At 38.5% G+C, this 19,870-nt stretch overlaps 1 protein-coding gene across 2 annotated transcripts in view; it reads right to left on the reverse strand.

Annotated features, from left to right (window-relative positions):
- Nucleotides 1–19,870, reverse strand: part of CDH9 (cadherin 9) — a 71,446-nt gene that overhangs the window by 34,156 nt on the left and 17,420 nt on the right. For both annotated transcript variants that reach the window (XM_035561666.2, XM_035561667.1), the window contains exon 2: nt 10,154–10,448. In XM_035561666.2, the coding sequence (XP_035417559.2) occupies nt 10,154–10,448 (295 nt within the window). The remainder of the gene's footprint in view (nt 1–10,153; nt 10,449–19,870) is intronic.

Here is a 19,870-nt window from a genome sequence, read left to right on the forward strand (position 1 = left end):
ATAAATAAAGGGAATTGAGGCACACAAGATAAATAAAGGGAATCTGGACCTTTGCTTTGTGACGGACTGATCTGTTTGATAAGACTGTTACATCTTTGGAAGACTGAAAATCATGTTAAAACATCTTTATGTATATTGAGGTTTTGGCGATGCTTTGTTACTTGGATTAATATTATAATACAAACTATTGTTGTAATTTATCTTACAACCAAATACAATCCCTTGAATCTTATTTATACATTCTGGAAACAATTGCTATAGAGAAATCTGGTGGGGAAAAAAAAAAAAGCCCCCTGTCATTGTGTTTTACTTTCAAAATAAACATTTTACACTCAGCTGCATAACATTAACAACTAAAAATGTATATTCAAGCATCCAGAAAGCTGCCTTTGCTTTTAAAAAGGACTGGAAGCTTCTATGTTCAGGAGATTAGATTAAGTGAGCATCCTAGATGTTTGCTCTTATACTTTAACAGGACAGAAAATAATTAGCTACTTCTAAATACATTTTGTAAATTTGTTTTATTGCTACATATAATTAATTCTCAGGCAGATTTAACTTAGATCTAGTCATCTTCAATTAACGACTTAGATTTGTGTCCAGCCTACTATAGATCTAACATCTGAGAAATCTCACTCTCAAAAATTTAAATGAAGATTTTTATTTTTTTTTTCAGACAGCTAAGATTTCATAAGTAGCTTAATTATATGGTATTAGGAAATAAGACAGAACCCTGTGCATTAGCGTGATATAAATGGAGACTTTAATGTTTTCACTTTAAACAGAAAGAAACCTACAGTTAGACAACAGATTACCTCCTCCATACTATAATAATAACAACTTGCTTATTTTAATGTTTGCCATGTTTTCATTTCAATAAAAGATATAGCACACCTATGTCTCTATTTGACATATTCCTTCTGATAGAGGCACAGGTGTTCCTGACATTAGTAATGTCAATTAGTCCCAGCAATTCCTGTCCTTAGCACCAGCAGTTCAGTTGCTGCAGGTTCCAATATGGTCACATAAATGTAAGGGCTCACTGCACCTGTTATACTGAAGCCTGTCTTGAAAGAAGCAAAATTATCTATACTTTCAACAGCCTGTATGGGAGTAGATTAGGTGCATGAAAGCTGACTTTATGCATAGGAACTCAGTATTTACTGTCACTCTGTAAACAGGTTGTGCATGGTTGTGAATAGTAATCCATGTTTTTATCAAAGGATGTATAAAGGGTGCATGGTTGTATCAAAAGGTATGTATACTGTCTGAAGAAACATTGCTGTTCCTTAATATTTTCAGAATATCATTGAGATTTCTACTTTTTAGATGTGAAGCCATGAAAGATGAAAGGGCCTTGGTTTAACATCCTATCTGAAGGACAGCATCTCTAGCAATGCAGAACATATCCCATTGTACTGCGCTGCAGTGTGAGCAAAAGTGCTATGTAAAGAATTCAGACCCATTATGCTTTTCTTCAGAGATTAATGTGTTATAGCTGAAAAACTACTGAAATAAAAGGAAGTAAAATGGGCACTTCAAATATCTTTTAGTTTAAGTATGATATGAGTGCTTGTAGTTCTAATTTCAAGCTCTAATCTAGAGAGGTCCAGACCCTTTTTTAAAATTATTTTTTAGGTACACAGATAATGGGAAATAATACAATGGTTTCAATAAAGTAGCCAGCTGAACAGTATTGCACTGAATCCTCTTGGAGAGAAGTAAAGGGGAGCCACATTTAACCTATCCCAGGCATGAAAATTCCTTGGCAAGAAGGCTGTCACTCCAAGAGTGCTGCAATGTAGTGTAATGGGTCTGGCTGGGATGGAGTTAACCTTCCCTGCAGCAACCCATACAGTGCTGTGCTCTGCACTTGTAGCTAGAACAGCACTGGTATCACACCAGCATTGTGTCTACTGCTGAGCAATAATGGCACTGCATCAGGACTCCATCTAACCCCCCCAGAGCCAGCAGGCTGAGGGTGGGCGAGAGGTGAGGAAGGAACATCACTAAGGCAGCTGACCTAACCCAGCCAAAGGGGTATTCCATACCATATGATGTCACACTCAGCCATAAAAGGTGGAAAAAGGAAGAAGAGGGGAGGGCTGGGCTTTCATGAAAATGTCTGTCCTCCCGAACAACAGCTATGTGTGTTGAGGCCCTGATTCAAGGATGTGGCCAAGCATTACTTGTTGGTGGGAAGTATAGGAAGTAGAGAGTAATTTCTTTCCTCTGTACTTCCACACATCCTTTGCTTGTTTTTTTTTTTTTTTTTCCTCTTTTTCTTTTTTTCCCCTTTCCCCTTTCCATTTTCCCTTTAGTTAAATTATTTAATTAATAATAATTTTCCCTTAATAATTATTTTTCCTTTAATTACATTATCTTTATCTCAACCCATGAATTGTTTCTTTCCTTTTCTTCTTCCCCTCTTCTTCTGAGGAGAGGGAGTAAGAGAGCGGTTGTGGTGGAGTTCAGCTGCCTAGCAAGGTAAAATCACAGCAAGTAGATGAACATATAATCTTCCTCTGATTGATGGGAAACTGAGACATACAGAAATTAAAGTTTGTGATCACTTCAAAACTACATCTTCTAAGTTTAGGCCAGACAGTTTACAAAGCCTAAAGCCCTATACAGTGCTTTAAAATCCATCTATCCAGCTAATTGCTGTATCTGAACTGCTGTCATATTATCTCTTCCTATGAGAAACAGAGTAGACCAGAATGTCATGAAGGGCTAGCAGCTGCATGTTTATGGGAGTTCAGACAAGGTCACAAAATTGGCAATGAGTTGGCAGTGGCTCAGTTCCCACAGGACAAAACTATGAAAAGTATTTACACCTTACTGTGTTTACAGCAACCACTAGGTACCTTTCTTTGCTGACAACAGTTCTACAAAAGCCCCACTTCTTCTAGCACCAAGAGTGAGTGATTACTCACACGGAGTTAACAGATGGCTCTGGTTTTCCAATTGAATTCGCTCAGACTTGTGGAATCATAAGGAACAAAATTAAAAAAAGAAGAAAAAAAAAAAAAAAAGCCTGTATGGAAGATCTAAGGATTTTTTAACTGAAGAAAAATGAATAGATCAAGCTAATTTTATCTACAGCTAGCTATGAAAGAGTCTCTCCTGCCTTTTCCAGCTGTACTTTTCTTGCATGCTCCTGTCACTTTCTGAGCACCAGTTCTGGTACTCATCTGACCTCATGTGATCTGATCCAGGGAACAAAACGAGCAAAACTCGTATTGAAATTGAATAATCCTTTTTTTTTTTTTTTTTTCTGATGTTTTAGCTCTTTATTTTTTTTTTAATTTTATTTTAATTTTTTTTTTTTGACAGTGGGTAAGGCATAAGACAACACAACTAGGAGCAGAGATACAGTAAAAGAGCTGCTCCTTTTGATTGTAGCTCGAGATCTGTTTATCTGTAACATGAAAATGTACATCTTAGGACTGTAAAATATTTGAATTCTTCAGGGGCAATAATTTGAATTTTATTTACGCTGATTTTTGTTCCTCATTTTTCTGAATGTGCAGTACTTAGTTCTGCTTCTCAATTCTTTCAAGTGCAATATTAATATATTCTGTATAGACTTTAAATGAACTATGACATTTCTGACAACTTATGAGGAATTTCCTGAATTGTATAGACATAATTTATTTATTTCAATGTTCTCTTTACCTTTGTATATTTTTGCATATGTACATAATATATTGTCCTTTTCATCCTGATAGTTTATTGTAAGAAACTCTTATTTCATATTTTCACACTTATTTTGTTGAAAGGGATTATTTTTTTTCTTATAAAGACATGTATAAGAAGTAATAAAGAAGATAAATTTTAAAGGGTTAAAAATAATGCCTTTAAATAAAAGAAACCTAGATAGATTCTGACGATTACAGAGGTTTTGAAATTCTTTAGTTTTAGTGTTAAATGCGAACAGACATATAGAAGGTACGCTAGCTACAAGATTTCTACCATTGTGCTTAGTTTGTCTAAAGGAATTCTAATGCTGTATTTTAACTACAGAATGTAAAATGTGGCCTTGTGGATAAAACATTTATTTGAAATATATCTTGCTTCTGAAGCTAACACAATAATTCATTTTTAAACAGAGTGTATGTTAAAAATTACCATTCTGAAATCTTGCAGATTAGCAAAATATTATTGGTATGCTTGTGACAAAGTCAAGACAGTCATTCATAAACTTGTTTATACGCATCTGAAACTAGGGAAAATATGCAGATGAGAAAATATAATTATATCCTGCTGAAAAATGAAAGATGAGAACTGCCTCCATTTAGTCATCTATATACATCTGTAGATTAATACGTACTGATATAAGCAAATTCTAAAATAGAAAATGTGATGGCTAGTGTATTTCATTCAATTGTTTTTTGTTGTTGTTGTTGTTGTTTTTTGATATACCATAAAGTCTGCTTGATCTTGTAAGAGCTTCCAATATGAAATGACAAACTTTTCTTTAGAAATGCATGTTTATGATTATGTGATACTGAAAAAATGATTTAACTAAAGTATGTATCAGATTGTAGTCCTTTTGAAACCCCTTAGTAGTTCTGGTATGTAATATTCTCAAGAGATACTACAAAAATAGAGAACAACAATACTGGAACTTCTAACACATCATTGTATAATTGATGTTGTAGCATACATAGCACTATAATAAAAATGGCAGTAGGAATGCATATTACCCTGTGTTTTACTTCAATTTTCTCTCTCCTTGTTTCTCTTTGCATGTATATATTATACATATATCTTTTATTTAGTGTTGCTGTTAAATACATGGTATGTGTAACTTACATGTATGTGGTAATCCTGTAAGCCTGAGTCTGAAAAGGCCATATCTATATTTCATATATAATGTCCCTCTGTCAAACTTAGCTATCCAGCAATATACCAAAAGTTGTTTCATGGGAAAATTATCAATTTTAATTTTAATAATTTAAAACCATAGAATCATAGAATGGTTTGTTTTGGAATGGACCTTTAGAGAGAGAGCATCTCATTCCATGGGCAGGGAGACCTCCCAGTAGACCAAGTTGACCAAAACTGCATCCAATCTGTCCTTGAATACTTCCAGGGATGGGGCATCCATAGATTCTCCATGCAACCTGTTCCAATGCCTCACCACTCTCATTGTGAAAAATTTCTTCCTAATATCTAATCTAAATCTACCCTCTTTTAGCTCAAAAACCATTATTCCTAGCCCTATCAATACACTCCCTGATAAAGAGTCATTGTCTACCTATACATTATATAAATCTTATCATGTAGAAATTCTGAATGACGAGGTGCTTTTTTTTTAGATTCATAATACTCAGAAAACAGCAGTGGAGTTAAGTATGAAGAAGTGAATATTAATCTAAATTAGGTATTATCCCTTGTCTTAATAGGATTAATTCAGAGATTTAAAATGTGTTATGAAATGCTTATCAGGCACGTTAAGGATGTTTAATGAGAAAAAAATTGTAAGCCTTACCTATTAAAATTAGCAAGGCATGTACAGGAGGGTGTAATAATATTGACCCAGGAGCCAAAAGAGATTGAACTCCATAGGACATCACATTGCTATCTTACCTCTTTAAAATTTCTTAAGAACTTCTTTATATCCTGAGAAAAGTGTTTTTCACAGTGAGGTGTGGAGTTTTTGTTTTATTTGTTTGTTCCTTTCTCTTTTGTTAGTGTTTGGATGGTTGGTTTTTTAAGTAATCTCACTTCACTTTGACAAATACTTGGATCAAAGCTTGTACTATTGTAACATATATTTAACCCTATATATATTGCCCCTGAAGAAAGCCTCAAAGTTAAAATCAGTATATTTTAAGCATGATTAGAGTACTTTTCCTTTTGCATAATAAGGGAATTAAAAGATTATTCTCACAACACATAATATGTATTTAGCTATTTAGTATTTAGTATGTATGTAGTAGTGTATTTAGTATTTATGTATTTTGGTATTGCAATAATTTAAAATGCTTGTGATCCCTTACTTTCATTATTTTGTTTTTATTACCTTTTATTGTTCTAAAATATTTATTCTCATTTTTGGGACTATTTTTTCATTAAACCAGTTTGCCTCATTTGACACAAATCTCAGCACACTGTAATTCTTCCAGTCAACTCTAGCACTCTTTACAAATATAGTTACAGCAGTTATTATTTAGCAGTTCTTCAGCATAGTAGCCAATTTTAATGAGAAATTCCATCTTATTAAGTTTTAGAATCTACTAAACTTTCTCATTTAATTTTTTAAGTTAATATCTCTGTGAACATTTAGTGTGATCATTTCCATAAAAGCCATTGCAGTCAGCTCACTTCACTATTTTTGATTGCTTCTAGAATTAAGTTTGCTACACAGCATTTTAGGTATACCCATAATGCTGCTGGGGATATGATTGGATCGCATTTAGGTATAGCCAGGCTAATTTACATACAGCTTGATGGCTGCAGTGTAGATGCTGCAGCATGGTGTTAACACAAACTAATGCACAAATACGAATTCATGTTCCCTTCTGGGCTTGGATAGGCCATGATGAAAATCCGTGTTACACTTTCACTATTCTTACTGTCAAATGAGATAAATATGAGTGCATTTTGCTTATTGGTACTGAAAATCACACATTTTGTCAGAGGTGTTGACTTCTCTTTTTCCCTTGTGTGCTCTAGATCTAGTTATTCGAAGAAACAGTCACACAGCAAGAAATAGGTAGTATGACATAGCATTTGAATAACGGATACACAAGAAGCTGGAAACACTGTTAGTGATGATTTCATTTCAATTTCTCGATCATAATGATTTTTTCCTTAGCTTTCATAAATATCCTCAGTCATATTTGTTAACTTCAGTAATAAAGATAATAAATATAATATATGTATCTTTAGATTTAAGACACTAAATTGGAATTGGAAGAAAGAAGTCAACAACAGGAAGAAACTAATTTTTCCAGAAATTTTTGACTTGATCATTGTGAATGTATTTGTTAAATACATTTAAAATCATTATAGTGTACTTGTATGGTTCATTTCCAGTCAAAAAAGTTATTTGGTTAAGCATGCAAGGATCTGTGTATACATAATCATGACAAATAACTTTCATCATCCTAAGTGTTTGTAGCGTGTAATGTAGTACTACACTGACTTTTTTCATTCTATATAGACATAGTAAAGATGATTGCCCTGTGCTAGTGGTTCTTCCTTTTATTTTGCAATTCTTATTCCCTTCCATTTGTTATAGAGGGACTTATAGGATCAAGGCGCAGTTTATTCTTCTTCTAAACTCTTCTGTTCTTCTGGACTGTATTTTTGTCAGCCCAGTCTCTCTCTCTCTCTCTCTCTCTTTTTTTTTTTTTTTCCCTTCCATTTTCACCATATTTTTTGTCCTTTTCCTTTCAGTCATACTTACCTTCTCAACAGCAATAACCCTAACAAATATTGATCTCTCAATAATTTCTCTGGATAGCTTTTTCTTCCCTCACCACTTATTTTTCACAACCCTCCAACATCAAGAACCATTTTAAGTTCTACAGTCCAGAATATACTTCCTTACCAAACTCAGCTATCTGACATCCATCTAATCTACTAACAGCTGTATATGCCAAAAAACACTGAAAAGGTTAAGTGCTGAATTCTAAAGAACCATCCTGCATAACTGACAATTGACAATTTTGTAAATTTGTGATGTTCTGCAACACTACAGAAAAAAATAATTTGGGTTGCATATCTAGACAAAAAAAAAAAGTTGCTAATTAATATATATCAAATGAATTATAATTGCTTAAATATCATTTACATAATGTGTTGGAGAATTTCTTAAGGAATATCCTACAGTCTGTGGAAAGTTTGACCCAGGAGCCATTTATGTAGCCACTGCTATGCTGTTTCAGTTTTGAGTCTAATTTTTGCCTCTTTCTCTTTTTCCTTCTTTTCCTTGTGTTCTGTTCCATATACCACTTAGTTCTAATTTGCTGACCTACACTAATCTACTATTCTTTTATATAGGTATTTCAAGAACTACGCTATCTGTATTCTGTATTTTATGTGTTCTGTTTTGTACTTCATGGGACGGTTTACTTGAGCACCATTTGTATACAATTTGTAAATTGTATTACATTTAGGGGATGAATCTCACCTTTTTATTCCCAAGTCATTTTTCTACAGTCGTGGCATCTGCTTCCTCATCTGGAGGAATGGGGCAAAGGGATTCCAAGGGGGAATACCTTATTGTATTTTTTATCTACTTCTATGTACATCCAGACTGTTTAATTAGTATTCTTATGACTGACTGGAGAAATACAGAATTTCTGCTCCTTAAATGGACTGATCGGAACTTGGCTTCTTCTTCGCTGCTACTTTGAGAACTTAAAAAAATACTTTCACTCATACATATTCAAATGCTAAAAAATTATATTCCAGTGTAATTTTTATAGTTACTAATGCAAATGCATACAAAGCATAGCAAAAAGTAACTCACATCTGTTTTTTTGCCTCCACATTGGAAGCTCTTTTCTTTTTTTTTTTTTTTTTTTTTTTACTGTATAAATCCTTTATCTTTGATGTTATCTTCCCAGCAAAACTCCTCTTTACTGGGATATTTTATGGATGCTTTCTCAGCTTAAAATACATAATATATTTTATACATTTGTGTATAAATGTGCAAAATACATTTGCACTCATTTTCATCATCATTTGTAGACATTTCATCGACTTAAAATTTCACAGACAATGCCAAGGCACTAGGTCTTATTCTATTCTCTTTTATTCATGCTTCTCCATTGATTCTAAGGAGACTGGACTAAGCAATAAGGTTAAATATGAACATCATGCTTTTTACCTTATCTATTCCTACACAGTTCCTTTCTTACAATAAATAAATAAATAAATAAATAAATAAATAAATAAATTTTAAAAAATCAAACTAAATATGACCAGTACAATGACAATATTTTTCCTTCATAGATCATCGGGAAAGTAAATTCTGAATTGGAAAAGATTTCTCTATTTCCATGTACCTTTAAAAGAACCATTCTTTGACTTTTCATATCATACATAGTATTGTAGGAATTCCATTTTCATGATTAAAAAATAGAGTCGGGTTCTATTATGCTTCTACTACTCTCAGTGGTAATTATTAGCTTATTTAAAGTATTTTGCATGTATATTGGCCATAAATGTTGACTGTTATTTTCTTGTCTCTCTCAGCAATGTCATCATCCAGGGCTGATTTTGGAAACCATTGCACTAATGCATGATAAGTAAATAACTTGAGAATTTCTCTCTCGTTTTTTCCCCATAGCCCAATGTATTTTATGTTTACTCATCTTATCAGAGAGACTGTCTGTACTGTAAACAAATAAAGCACTTAGGTAGGTGATCGTGATTACTTCTAGTGAATGCATGCTGGTGAATATTATCTATCCCATTACACTATCTGAACAAAACTCAAAGAATTATTTTACTATGGAGCTATATTTCTCACCCAAATTCTAATGGCATTCCACATTTTTACTTTTCAATCCAGCAGTTGTGAATAGTTTTAAGCCTGTTATTTATTATGAAAAAAAAAATAAATTCTTAAAACAGTTCTTCAGGAAAGAGGTTCATATGTTTGGTATCTTAAAAATAATAATAATAATGTTGATAACAAAGAAAAAAAACAACAACCACATAAAAACTAATTCTTTGGTATTTGTAGGAAGATATTTTGCATCATGTTGATATATGAATTGATTTGGATACTTACATGCTTAAAGTAGTTTATATCTAAAGGTACAAAAAGGTTTGGTAAATTATACTTTGTAAATACAAAGAAGATATATTTTATGGAAGTGACATTCTTAGCTGTGGCAAAACTAACTTTTAAGACAACTGTATGTTACATTTCATGCTGGTACCTGTGGGCTTAAAAGAGTGAAGAGTAGCCTATAGTATGGAAAAAGGATTGAATAGTGGATGAAGATGAAACAAATAAATAAAAGTAGAAAACAATCATTTATGATACATTACTGGCAACCAACAGAAATTATTCATTGATTATTCTCAGAAGCTTGTACCAAGTGCCTCAAACAAGAAGTTACTTAAAAGTTCCAAATCAACCCAAACGTTTTTGGATTTTACATAAGGCTAAGTTTTTACCTACCAACTCCAGACATCTCCGGAATGCTGGCGGTGTACATGTCCTTGGTGAATTTTGGTTCATTGTCATTAATATCGTGGATTTTAATGATAAATTCAGACTCTGGCTCCACTTGTCTTCCAGTCTTTCTGTCTATAGCCTTGGCACGTAGCACATACAGGGACTTTTCTTCTCTGTCCAATTTCTTTGCAGCATGAATATCTCCTGTATTTTCATCTATAATGAACAGACTGCCAGCCCCATCTCCTGTTAATATGTATTTTAAATTTCCATCTCCTTTATCTTGGTCAGTGTGTAGCTTCAGGGAGGTAGAAAAGAAGAATTCTATAAATATATGTATTATTATTACAGACCAAATCATTCAGCATATATGAATAAGTCTGTACAATCTTGACTGTAATTGGAGTCAGCAGTGGTTATCTTCTGTTTCACTGTTGAAAAAATTACAAATTTGAGACTCAGTCATACATAAAAAATAGCTCTAAACAAATTTGTAAAGACATGAGGGGACGTAGAAGATATAGAGTAGAAGTTATGGAGTAGTATTCAAAATTACTGTAAAACAAAAAATATTTCTTTCAATAACCTGTCCAGAAACTGATAGAAGTCTCATTTTTGAAGCCTGCTTTCCCTTTTATTGACTGTTGATAATGCACCCAGTTGTCCTGTAACAAGGGACAAGGATTTGGGTCTTAAGGACTACAGCTTTTGAACTTATGTCACTTATAAAATCACTTATAAATCACTTATAAATGTTCTGATTTAAACATCGTGTGTTTTAACCCTCCCCCCCACCTTTTTTTTTTTTTTTTTTTGAAACAACTCACCTCAGTTAGTTACTCCCTTCCTTCTAGTCCTCTCCACATGGGAGGAATAATTCTCAAGAACACTAGGAGGTAAATTTTCAAAGCATTGAGTGGGGTTTAACAGCCTTTTTCCTAATACACTTCTCCATAAGAGTTCAAAACTGTATCTCTGTGAACTTACAGGCACCGATTCATTGCCATGTAATGCCATTATGAAAAAGTGCTTAAAAACAGCCAAAGCAAGGCATTGAAGCTGACCCAGGCAGTAGAAGTTCTTATGGAATTCTCTTTTCTTGAATTCTACTTCTATAATTTCATTTACAGGGGCACAATTCCATTTTATCTGTGGTATGTTTTCCTCAGATAGATGTTTACTGTCACATTTGGCCACAGCTCAGTGACCCGAGTGTTTTTCAAACATGGATAGAAAGAATCTCAACTCAGTACTTTGTTTTCTCTGAATAGAACAGTATGGTGTATCAACCACCTCGAAAAATATTGTTGAGTGTCAATGAAGGTTTTACTCTAGTTTGTCACGAAAGCCAGAATAGTTACTTTATGCCACTCTTTTCCTTGTTTCTCTATTTCTGTCAGTGCTTATCCCCATGTTTCATAACAGACACAGACACAGACACAGATTTCTAGGTTGGAAGAGACCTCAAGATCATCGAGTCCAACCTCCGACCTAACACTAAGTACTCCACTAAACCATATCGCTAAGCTCTACATCTAAACGTCTTTTAAAGACCTCCAGGGATGGTGACTCCACCACCTCCCTGGGCAGCCCGTTCCAATGCTTAATAACCCTTTCGGTAAAGAAGTACTTCCTAACATCCAACCTAAAACTCCCCTGGTGCAACTTTAGCCCATTCCCCCTCGTCCTGTCACCAGGCACGTGGGAGAATAGACCAACCCCCACCTCACTACAGCCTCCTTTAAGATAACTGTAGAGAGCGATAAGGTCGCCCCTGAGCCTCCTCTTCTCCAGGCTGAACAAGCCCAGCTCCCTCAGCCGCTCCTCGTAAGACTTGTTCTCCAGACCCCTCACCAGCTTGGTCGCCCTTCTCTGGACTCGCTCGAGCACGTCCATGTCCTTCCTGTAGCGAGGGGCCCAAAACTGAACACAGTACTCAAGGTGTGGCCTCACCAGAGCCGAGTACAGGGGCACAATCACTTCCCTCGACCTGCTGGCCACACTGCTTCTTATACAGGCCAGGATGCTGTTGGCCTTCTTGGCCACCTGAGCACACTGCTGGCTCATATTCAGCCGACTATCAACCAATACTCCCAGGTCCTTCTCGGCCAGGCAGCTTTCCAACCACTCATCTCCCAGCCTGTAGCTCTGCTTGGGGTTGTTGCGCCCCAGGTGCAGGACCCGGCACTTGGCCTTGTTGAACTTCATACAGTTGACCTCAGCCCATCGCTCCAGCCTATCCAGATCCTCCTGCAGAGCCTTCCTGCCCTCGAGCAGATCGACACATGCACTTAGCTTGGTGTCATCTGCAAACTTACTGAGGGTGCACTGGACGCCCTCATCCAGATCATCGATAAAGATATTAAAGAGGACCGGCCCCAGTACCGAGCCCTGGGGGACACCACTTGTGACCAGCCTCCAACCAGATTTGACTTCATTCACCACAACTCTCTGGGCCCGGCTATCCAGCCAGTTTCTAACCCAGCGAAGCGTACACCAGTCCAAGCCCCGAGCAGCCAGTTTCTTGAGGAGAATGTTGTGGGAAACGGTGTCAAAAGCCTTACTGAGGTCAAGGTAAACCACACCCACAGCCCTTCCCTCATCCACCAAGCGCGTCACTTTGTCATAGAAGGAGATCAGGTTCGTCAAGCAGGACCTGCCTTTCATAAACCCATGCTGACTGGGCCTGATCGCCTGCTTGCCCTGCAAGTGCCACGTGATGACCCTCAAGATAATCTGCTCCATGAGCTTTCCTGGCACTGAGGTCAAACTGACAGGCCTATAGTTCCCTGGGTCTACCCTCCGGCCCTTCTTATAGATGGGCGTCACATTGGCTAGCCGCCAGTCAACTGGGACCTCCCCCGATAGCCAGGACTGCCGATAAATGATGGAAAGCGGCTTGGCCAGCTCCTCCGCCAGTTCTTTCAGTACCCTCGGGTGCATCTCATCCAGCCCCACCGACTTGCACACATCCAAGCTCCTTAGCAGGTCGCCAAACATTTCCTCATGAATAGCGAAGGCCACATCCTGCTCCCCATCCCCTTCCGCCAGCTCAGGGTACTGGGTATCCAGAGAACAACCGGTATTGCCGCTAAAGACTGAGGCAAAGGCGGCATTAAGCACCTCAGCCTTTTCCTCATCCTTAGTAACTAGGTTTCCCCTCGCATCCAGTAAAGGATGGAGATTCTCCTTAGTCCTCCGTTTCGCGTTGATATATTTGTAAAAGGATTTTTTGTTGTCTTTAACGGCAGTAGCCAGGTTGAGCTCCAGATGAGCTTTGGCCTTTCTAATTTTCTCCCTGCACAGCCTCGCTACATCCTTGTAGTCCTCCTCCGTGGCCCGCCCTTTTTTCCAAAGATTATAAACCCTCTTTTTTCTGCTAAGCACAAGCCGCAACTCTCTGTTGAGCCAGGCCGGTCTTCTTCCACGCCGGCTCGTCTTTGGGCACGTGGGGACGGACCGCTCCTGTGCCGTTAAGATTTCCTTCTTGAGGAGCGCCCAGCCTTCCTGGACTCCTCTGCCCTTCAGAACTGCCTCCCAAGGGACTCGGCCAACCAGCGTCCTGAGCAGCTCAAAGTCAGCCCTCCGGAAGTCCAAGACAGCAGTTTTACTGGTCCCTTTCCTGGCCTCGCCAAGAATAGAGAACTCTACCATTTCGTGGTCACTCTGTCCAAGACAGTTTCCGACCACCACATCTCCCACCAGTCCTTCTCTGTTTGTGAAGAGAAGGTCTAGCGGGGCACCACCCCTGGTAGGTTCACTGACCAGCTGCGTCAGGAAGCTATCTCCCACGCTCTCCAGAAACCTCCTAGACTGCTTTCTCTGTGCCGTGTTGTGTTTCCAGGATATATCCGGGAAGTTGAAGTCCCCCACGAGGACAAGCGCCGACGATTTTGCAACTTCTGTCAGTTGCCTATAAAACTCCTCATCCGTCTCCTCATCCTGGTTCGGCGGTCTATAACAGACCCCGACCAGGACGCTAGCCTTGCCGGCCTTCCCGCGGATCCTAACCCACAGGGATTCAACCTTATCATTCCCAGCCTGGAGTTCCACAACATCAAAAGATTCTCTAATGTAGAGAGCCACGCCACCACCCCCTCTGTGCTGTCTGTCCCTCCTGAAGAGCCGATAGCCAGGCATTGCAGCACTCCAGTCGTGGGAGCGGTCCCACCACGTCTCCGTGATGGCAACCAAGTCGTAGCCTGCCTGCTACACGGTGGCTTCCAGCTCCTCCTGTTTGTTACCCATGCTGCGTGCATTAGTGTAGATGCACTTCAGCTGGGCCATCGCCTTCTTCCCCAGCCTAGCCATTGTTTCCCCCGGCACGGCTCCAACAAGCCTTGTTTGAGTCCCGTCCCCCTTCTTGCCTAGTTTAAAGCTCTCTCTATGAGCCCCGCCAGCTCCTGGCCTAGGATCCGTTTTCCCCTTGGAGATAGGGACCCGTCTGGGGCCATCAGGCCGGGTGCCGAGTAAAGCTCCCCATGGTGAAAAAACCCAAAATTTCTGTGCTGGCACCAGCCTCTGAGCCACCTATTAACCACGTGAGCTTTCCATGTCCTCTCCGTGCCTCTCCCTTCCCCCGTAGGGATAGACGAAAACACCACCTGCACTCCCGCTCCCTCCACCAATCGTCCCAGCCCCCTATAGTCCTGTTTGATAGCCTTCAGGCTTCTCTTTTCAAGACCATCACTGCCAGCCTGGACTATCAAAAGCGGGTAATAGTCAGAGGGGCGAACCAGGTTTGGAAGCTTCCTGGTAACGTCTCTGACCCTGGCCCCAGGGAGGCAGCAGACTTCCCTATGTGTGGGGTCAGGTCAACAAATAGGGCCCTCCGCTCCCCTGAGGAGGGAGTCGCCCACAATCACCCTTCTTTCTTTCTTGGTGGAGGCAGTCCTGAGGCGTGGAGTCAACTTCCTCACCTCAGGCATCCTCCTGGGTAGGCTTCCTACCTCGTCCTCACCCACCGGTCTCTCAAGCTCCAGGGCCTCAAACCTATTGTTCAAGGGCACCTGGGAAGGCAGCGCTGGAAGGGGAGGGCATCTCCTGCGAGGTCGAGAAGGGACCTGTCTCCATTCCTCCTCAACTCGCAGGTCCCCTCCCTCTGCCCAATGGCGACAGGGCAGGGGGTCCACCCCCCTTTGGGGCGTCTCACCCTGGTCCCTCTCCTTCCGGTCCTGCAGGGAGTTGCTCCACCAGTCTATCTCCCGCTCGCACTCCCTGATATCCCTCAACCTCTGCACCTCCTCCTTGAGTTCCGCCACCATGCGGACCAGGTCGTCCACCTGCTCGCACCTCACGCAAGCAGTCCCTCTGCCTCCCGCCGATGGCAGCAAGAGGCTCAGACACTCCCCGCATCCGGAGACCTGAACTGCCGCATGTTTGGACGGGCAGTCGGTCTGGGTGTGTACTGACTTCCTAGAGAAAGCACCGTGCCTGGTGGAGACCATTGCAGCCCAGCTGACGGGAGAGTGCCGTTAGAGGAGGTGTCCCTATGGGCGGGTGTGAGCGCACCGCCCTTCCTGCCCGCCCTAACTGCCTCGCTAACTGCCGCGTCACTCCCTGTTTGCCGGCCCTGGTCGCCGCGCTCCTGGTCGCTCGCGCTCCCTAAGGGCTGCCTTTGAACGGCTGGGGGGAGGAGCTGTCGCTGACGCTGCTGGCCCCACCTACGCCTCGTCAGCCTCCCTCACGAGGGCTGCCGGTGCCTGGCGGCTCCCTCACGTAGGCTCGATGCCCGAAAAATAGCCCTGCCTGTCCCGATCCCGCGCTCCGCTGCAGCACGCATCTGCCCCGGAGCCGGTCGCCTCGGCAAGTGGCAAGATAATACAGAGAAAGCAAATTTAACAAATGTACCTTGACACAGAATGTGGAGCATTATGTAATTAATTTGCAGAGTTCAATAAAAGTATTTGATTATGATACATACTTGTATTTTCAGAAAAAAAAAAAAGATTTATTTGCATATCAAGTATACACAGTATAAATACATATAGTGTATTTCTTTGGGTCAGATGATTTTGTCTTGTGCCACACAGCACACTTTTCTGTTCACTAGGAAAGAGTGCACTTTCATTCTTGTTGAGTATTCTTCACCATGTGGCATAAATATAGCTTTCACCTTGAGGTAGAATCTTCTTGAGGTAGAATCTTCCTAAAATATGCCAACTAAGTAACAGATCTTAGGACTGAAAAGCGACACCTGAATGTAGTTTTCTCATGAAGACAGGTCACCTTCCTTCTGAGTCTTAAAAACATTCAAGTGCTTGCTACAAAGTCCTGTGTTGTTACGTGGCTCCTTAACACACTCAGCCATCCAGGGGAGCAGCCAGTAGAGCTGGGGTTGGGGTCTCAGAGAGAAATCCTATGGATCAGGAGAAGGAAAATCTCCTAGCAGTAGCATTGGATGGAGAAGGCAGCATGAGGGAGTGAGAGGAAGGATGGGGGTTGCATTAATGATGCTGAGGCCTCAGTAAAGCTAACATCCTTACTTAATGCTACTTAAACATTGTTAGTTTCTAGTGCTAACATCAGTCAGACATGTATGTTCTTAAAAGTTGAGTACACATTCCATTTTCATGCATTTACAAAGCTACTTTCCTTGAATTTTTGAAATAATTTCTGTCATTCTCTCCAGGGCCGTTTATTTTTTGTTTTATTTCCCCTACACATGTATATTTCCAACGTACAGTTATTAATTTACATTTCTATGACTAGTTTATTGTTATGTGGATTAAACTAGACTCTGGTCCACAAGTATTATCTCCATAGTAGCCTGTGTGGCAGACAGCGAGGGAAGAGACTTAACTGTCTTTAATTGCAAGTAGTGCTGTGCAGGGGAGGAATGTAATTTTTTCAGACAACTAGAAGTTTCCCACATTTAAAGATAAGCAACCATTACTGAAACAAAATATCACATGGTTTTGAGCTAAGAAATTAAAGAAAAAAGGGGACAGGGAGTGGAATAAGATTTTTATATTGTTTGTTTTGATTTAGAACAGAAAACAAAATTATCCATTTAAACAGGAATGTTTTGTATGTGTGGAATTACATTATAAATAATAAGTACATAATATACATTTTATTTTTATTAGAAATTATATCTGGAATATTACTTTAATATAATTTTATTTGAAATTGTAGTAATAACATAGTTCATATTTGAAGACCTGTTAAATGCTTCCCCCAGGCAGCTCTGGTACCTAAAGAATCTTTCAGGGAGTATAAAGTGTCCTTAAAGTCAGCATTTTCCTTAGCAAGATTCCAAATTTTGCTATTTGCATTTTTTTTTTTTTTTATTCCTACAGACTCTTTCTAGACTTGGACCGCTGGTCATCTGCTGAAAACAGATCATGTATACTAAAAGACACATGCAGATGGGTAGCAGAGATCCAGGCTGTGAATGTAAATAGTATTAGCTTGCCAATCTCATTTTGATTGCTCATATGAACAACTCTGCTGGTGATCTAAGGTCAATGACCTCTTGCAATGGGGCAATGATGAGCAAGTAGTGAGTTCACTGATCTTTTCTATACTAACAAGTGGTTCTGGAAAAATATTATATCTGTCCACTGCCATTCCCTTATCCTGCCTCTCAATTATGCATAAGTCCTCAGAGAATAGGTTAATTTCTTTTATCTGTCTTTTCAGACTACCCACAAAGATGGCAGGTAGCTCAAACTGTGACAGCTATTTTAACCTTCCTCTTTATCTCATGTTTCTACCAAATGATAAATAGGATTTTCAGACATGGTAAATTTGGGAATAGAATGTGATTTCCTCACAACAAAGAATTCTATATCCTACTGCCCACTTCCTGTTAGTAAGATCACTTCAAGTACAGTTGCAAACTACGACTTATTCCACATGTAAAGATTTCTAATTCCTATGAATGTTATGGTTTGTATTTAGCATTTGAGAACCTTTATTGGTCTGTGATTTAAGTTTGCAACATTATAGTTTGTGGAAAAAAAAAAGGATTATTTCTATATTGAAAAAAAAAAAGACAACATTATCCAGCATCTTATAGGAATAAAATACTAGTTGTGTAAAACATAATAATCACACTATTCTCTCACTATAATAAATTTATCTAATTACAAAATACTACTTTTTAATTTACGAAAACAAGTAGCTTCACATAAGATTGTAGAAAGTTCATGCAAAATAAGAGTAGCGAGGGATACAGTTACAAAAAGATGCTGCAACTTAATTTTGACCAGTTTATATTGTTTCTTTGTGACTGTGAATTTTTTTAATTTTATATATTTGTAATATAAAATAAGTTCTCATCTTTTAAAAGTTTATTTGTCCTACAGAAAGCCTACAGAAAATCGCCTACAGAAAATCAAAATCAAAAATATGTTTTAATGTTTACAAAGTATTGTGTCTTTTATTCACTAAAATGAAGGAACAAGAACAGGATACTTTTCTAAATCCTTTTGCCAGATTTAGTAAATAGCATTAAATGCAAAATACTTCTCCTTCCTCTTGTTATTATTATTACTAAACCATTTATGTGTGTAAGGGAGGATCATTTGTCCAAACTAGATAAACGGTCTGCATGCTTTTAATTTGAAGTAATTTTTTACTGCCATGGTTTCCGTATGCTTTCAAGAGCCAGCAGGTCTGGGAAGGTCCATCAATTACTAGGAGCAGAAAGTCATACCTGTTGAAATATTTATTGTTGTTGTTGTTGTTGTTGTTTTATTCTGCAAGTTTCTATTTCTGTATTTGGGGCGGGGTAGGTTAGCAAGCAAGTTCTATGTAAGTAGAAAATAAAGCTGCCAAATGTGTCCTTTCTCATATCATAAATTGTTCATTCTACAATCTCTGCAAGGAGCTAGCAGGTCAGAGGAGAACCATGAAATAATTTGATAAAGGAAAAATAAAAAATAATAATAACAATACCAATAAAATCCAGCAGCAACAACAACAAAACAGATATTAGATTACTCGGTATATAGTGACCACACTGATAACAATAACATATCCATTCCATTCAATATACAGCATGGAGTCACCTGAAATATTTTGGAATGAAGATGTAACTTAGAAGATACACTGATGAGTATCTTTATTTCTTGTTATCCTTTTGCACATATTTCTTTTTCTGTAGTGTGGCTGGCTAAATACATTGTCAACACAACTTCTCCTGAGAATCATCAGAGAAAAAACATAGGTAATTGTTATGACAACTACCTATTTCTGTAACAATGTATATATTATAAATATGAGTATATTTATAAATGTTCTCTTAATCTTTTTTTTTTTCCCATAGGAAAAGTTGGCATCTCAACTGTCTATCCAGTTCTGCAAAACTGATATTTTATGTGATGCGATAAGATCATGATTTTCCCAAAATAAATCTTGACATAAATTTACATTGGACCATGTTACTGGGATTTGCAATAAGTAAATGAGTAGAACAACAACAAATTATCTTTAAAGGTGTGTAGCATAATTTTATTTCCCTGAAATTAAGTACTTTTCTCTTTTGGCTTACATTTCACCTTCATGCAGCACTCGGCATTTGGTAGTTTTATGCACATCGGCAAATAGTAGTTTTAACACATACCTTCCTGCTTTCAGGAAGTATTTTGTTTGATTATGCCAAACTGAAACTTCTTTCAAACCAATGTCATTACACACAGTACAAAAGATATTGGTATGCTTTGGAGGGAAAAGCAATTTCTTAACTGATCAAGTTCAAGAATTGGTATGGAA

Source organism: Cygnus atratus, chromosome 2 (assembly GCF_013377495.2).
Source record: "Cygnus atratus isolate AKBS03 ecotype Queensland, Australia chromosome 2, CAtr_DNAZoo_HiC_assembly, whole genome shotgun sequence".
Lineage (NCBI taxonomy): Eukaryota > Metazoa > Chordata > Aves > Anseriformes > Anatidae > Cygnus > Cygnus atratus.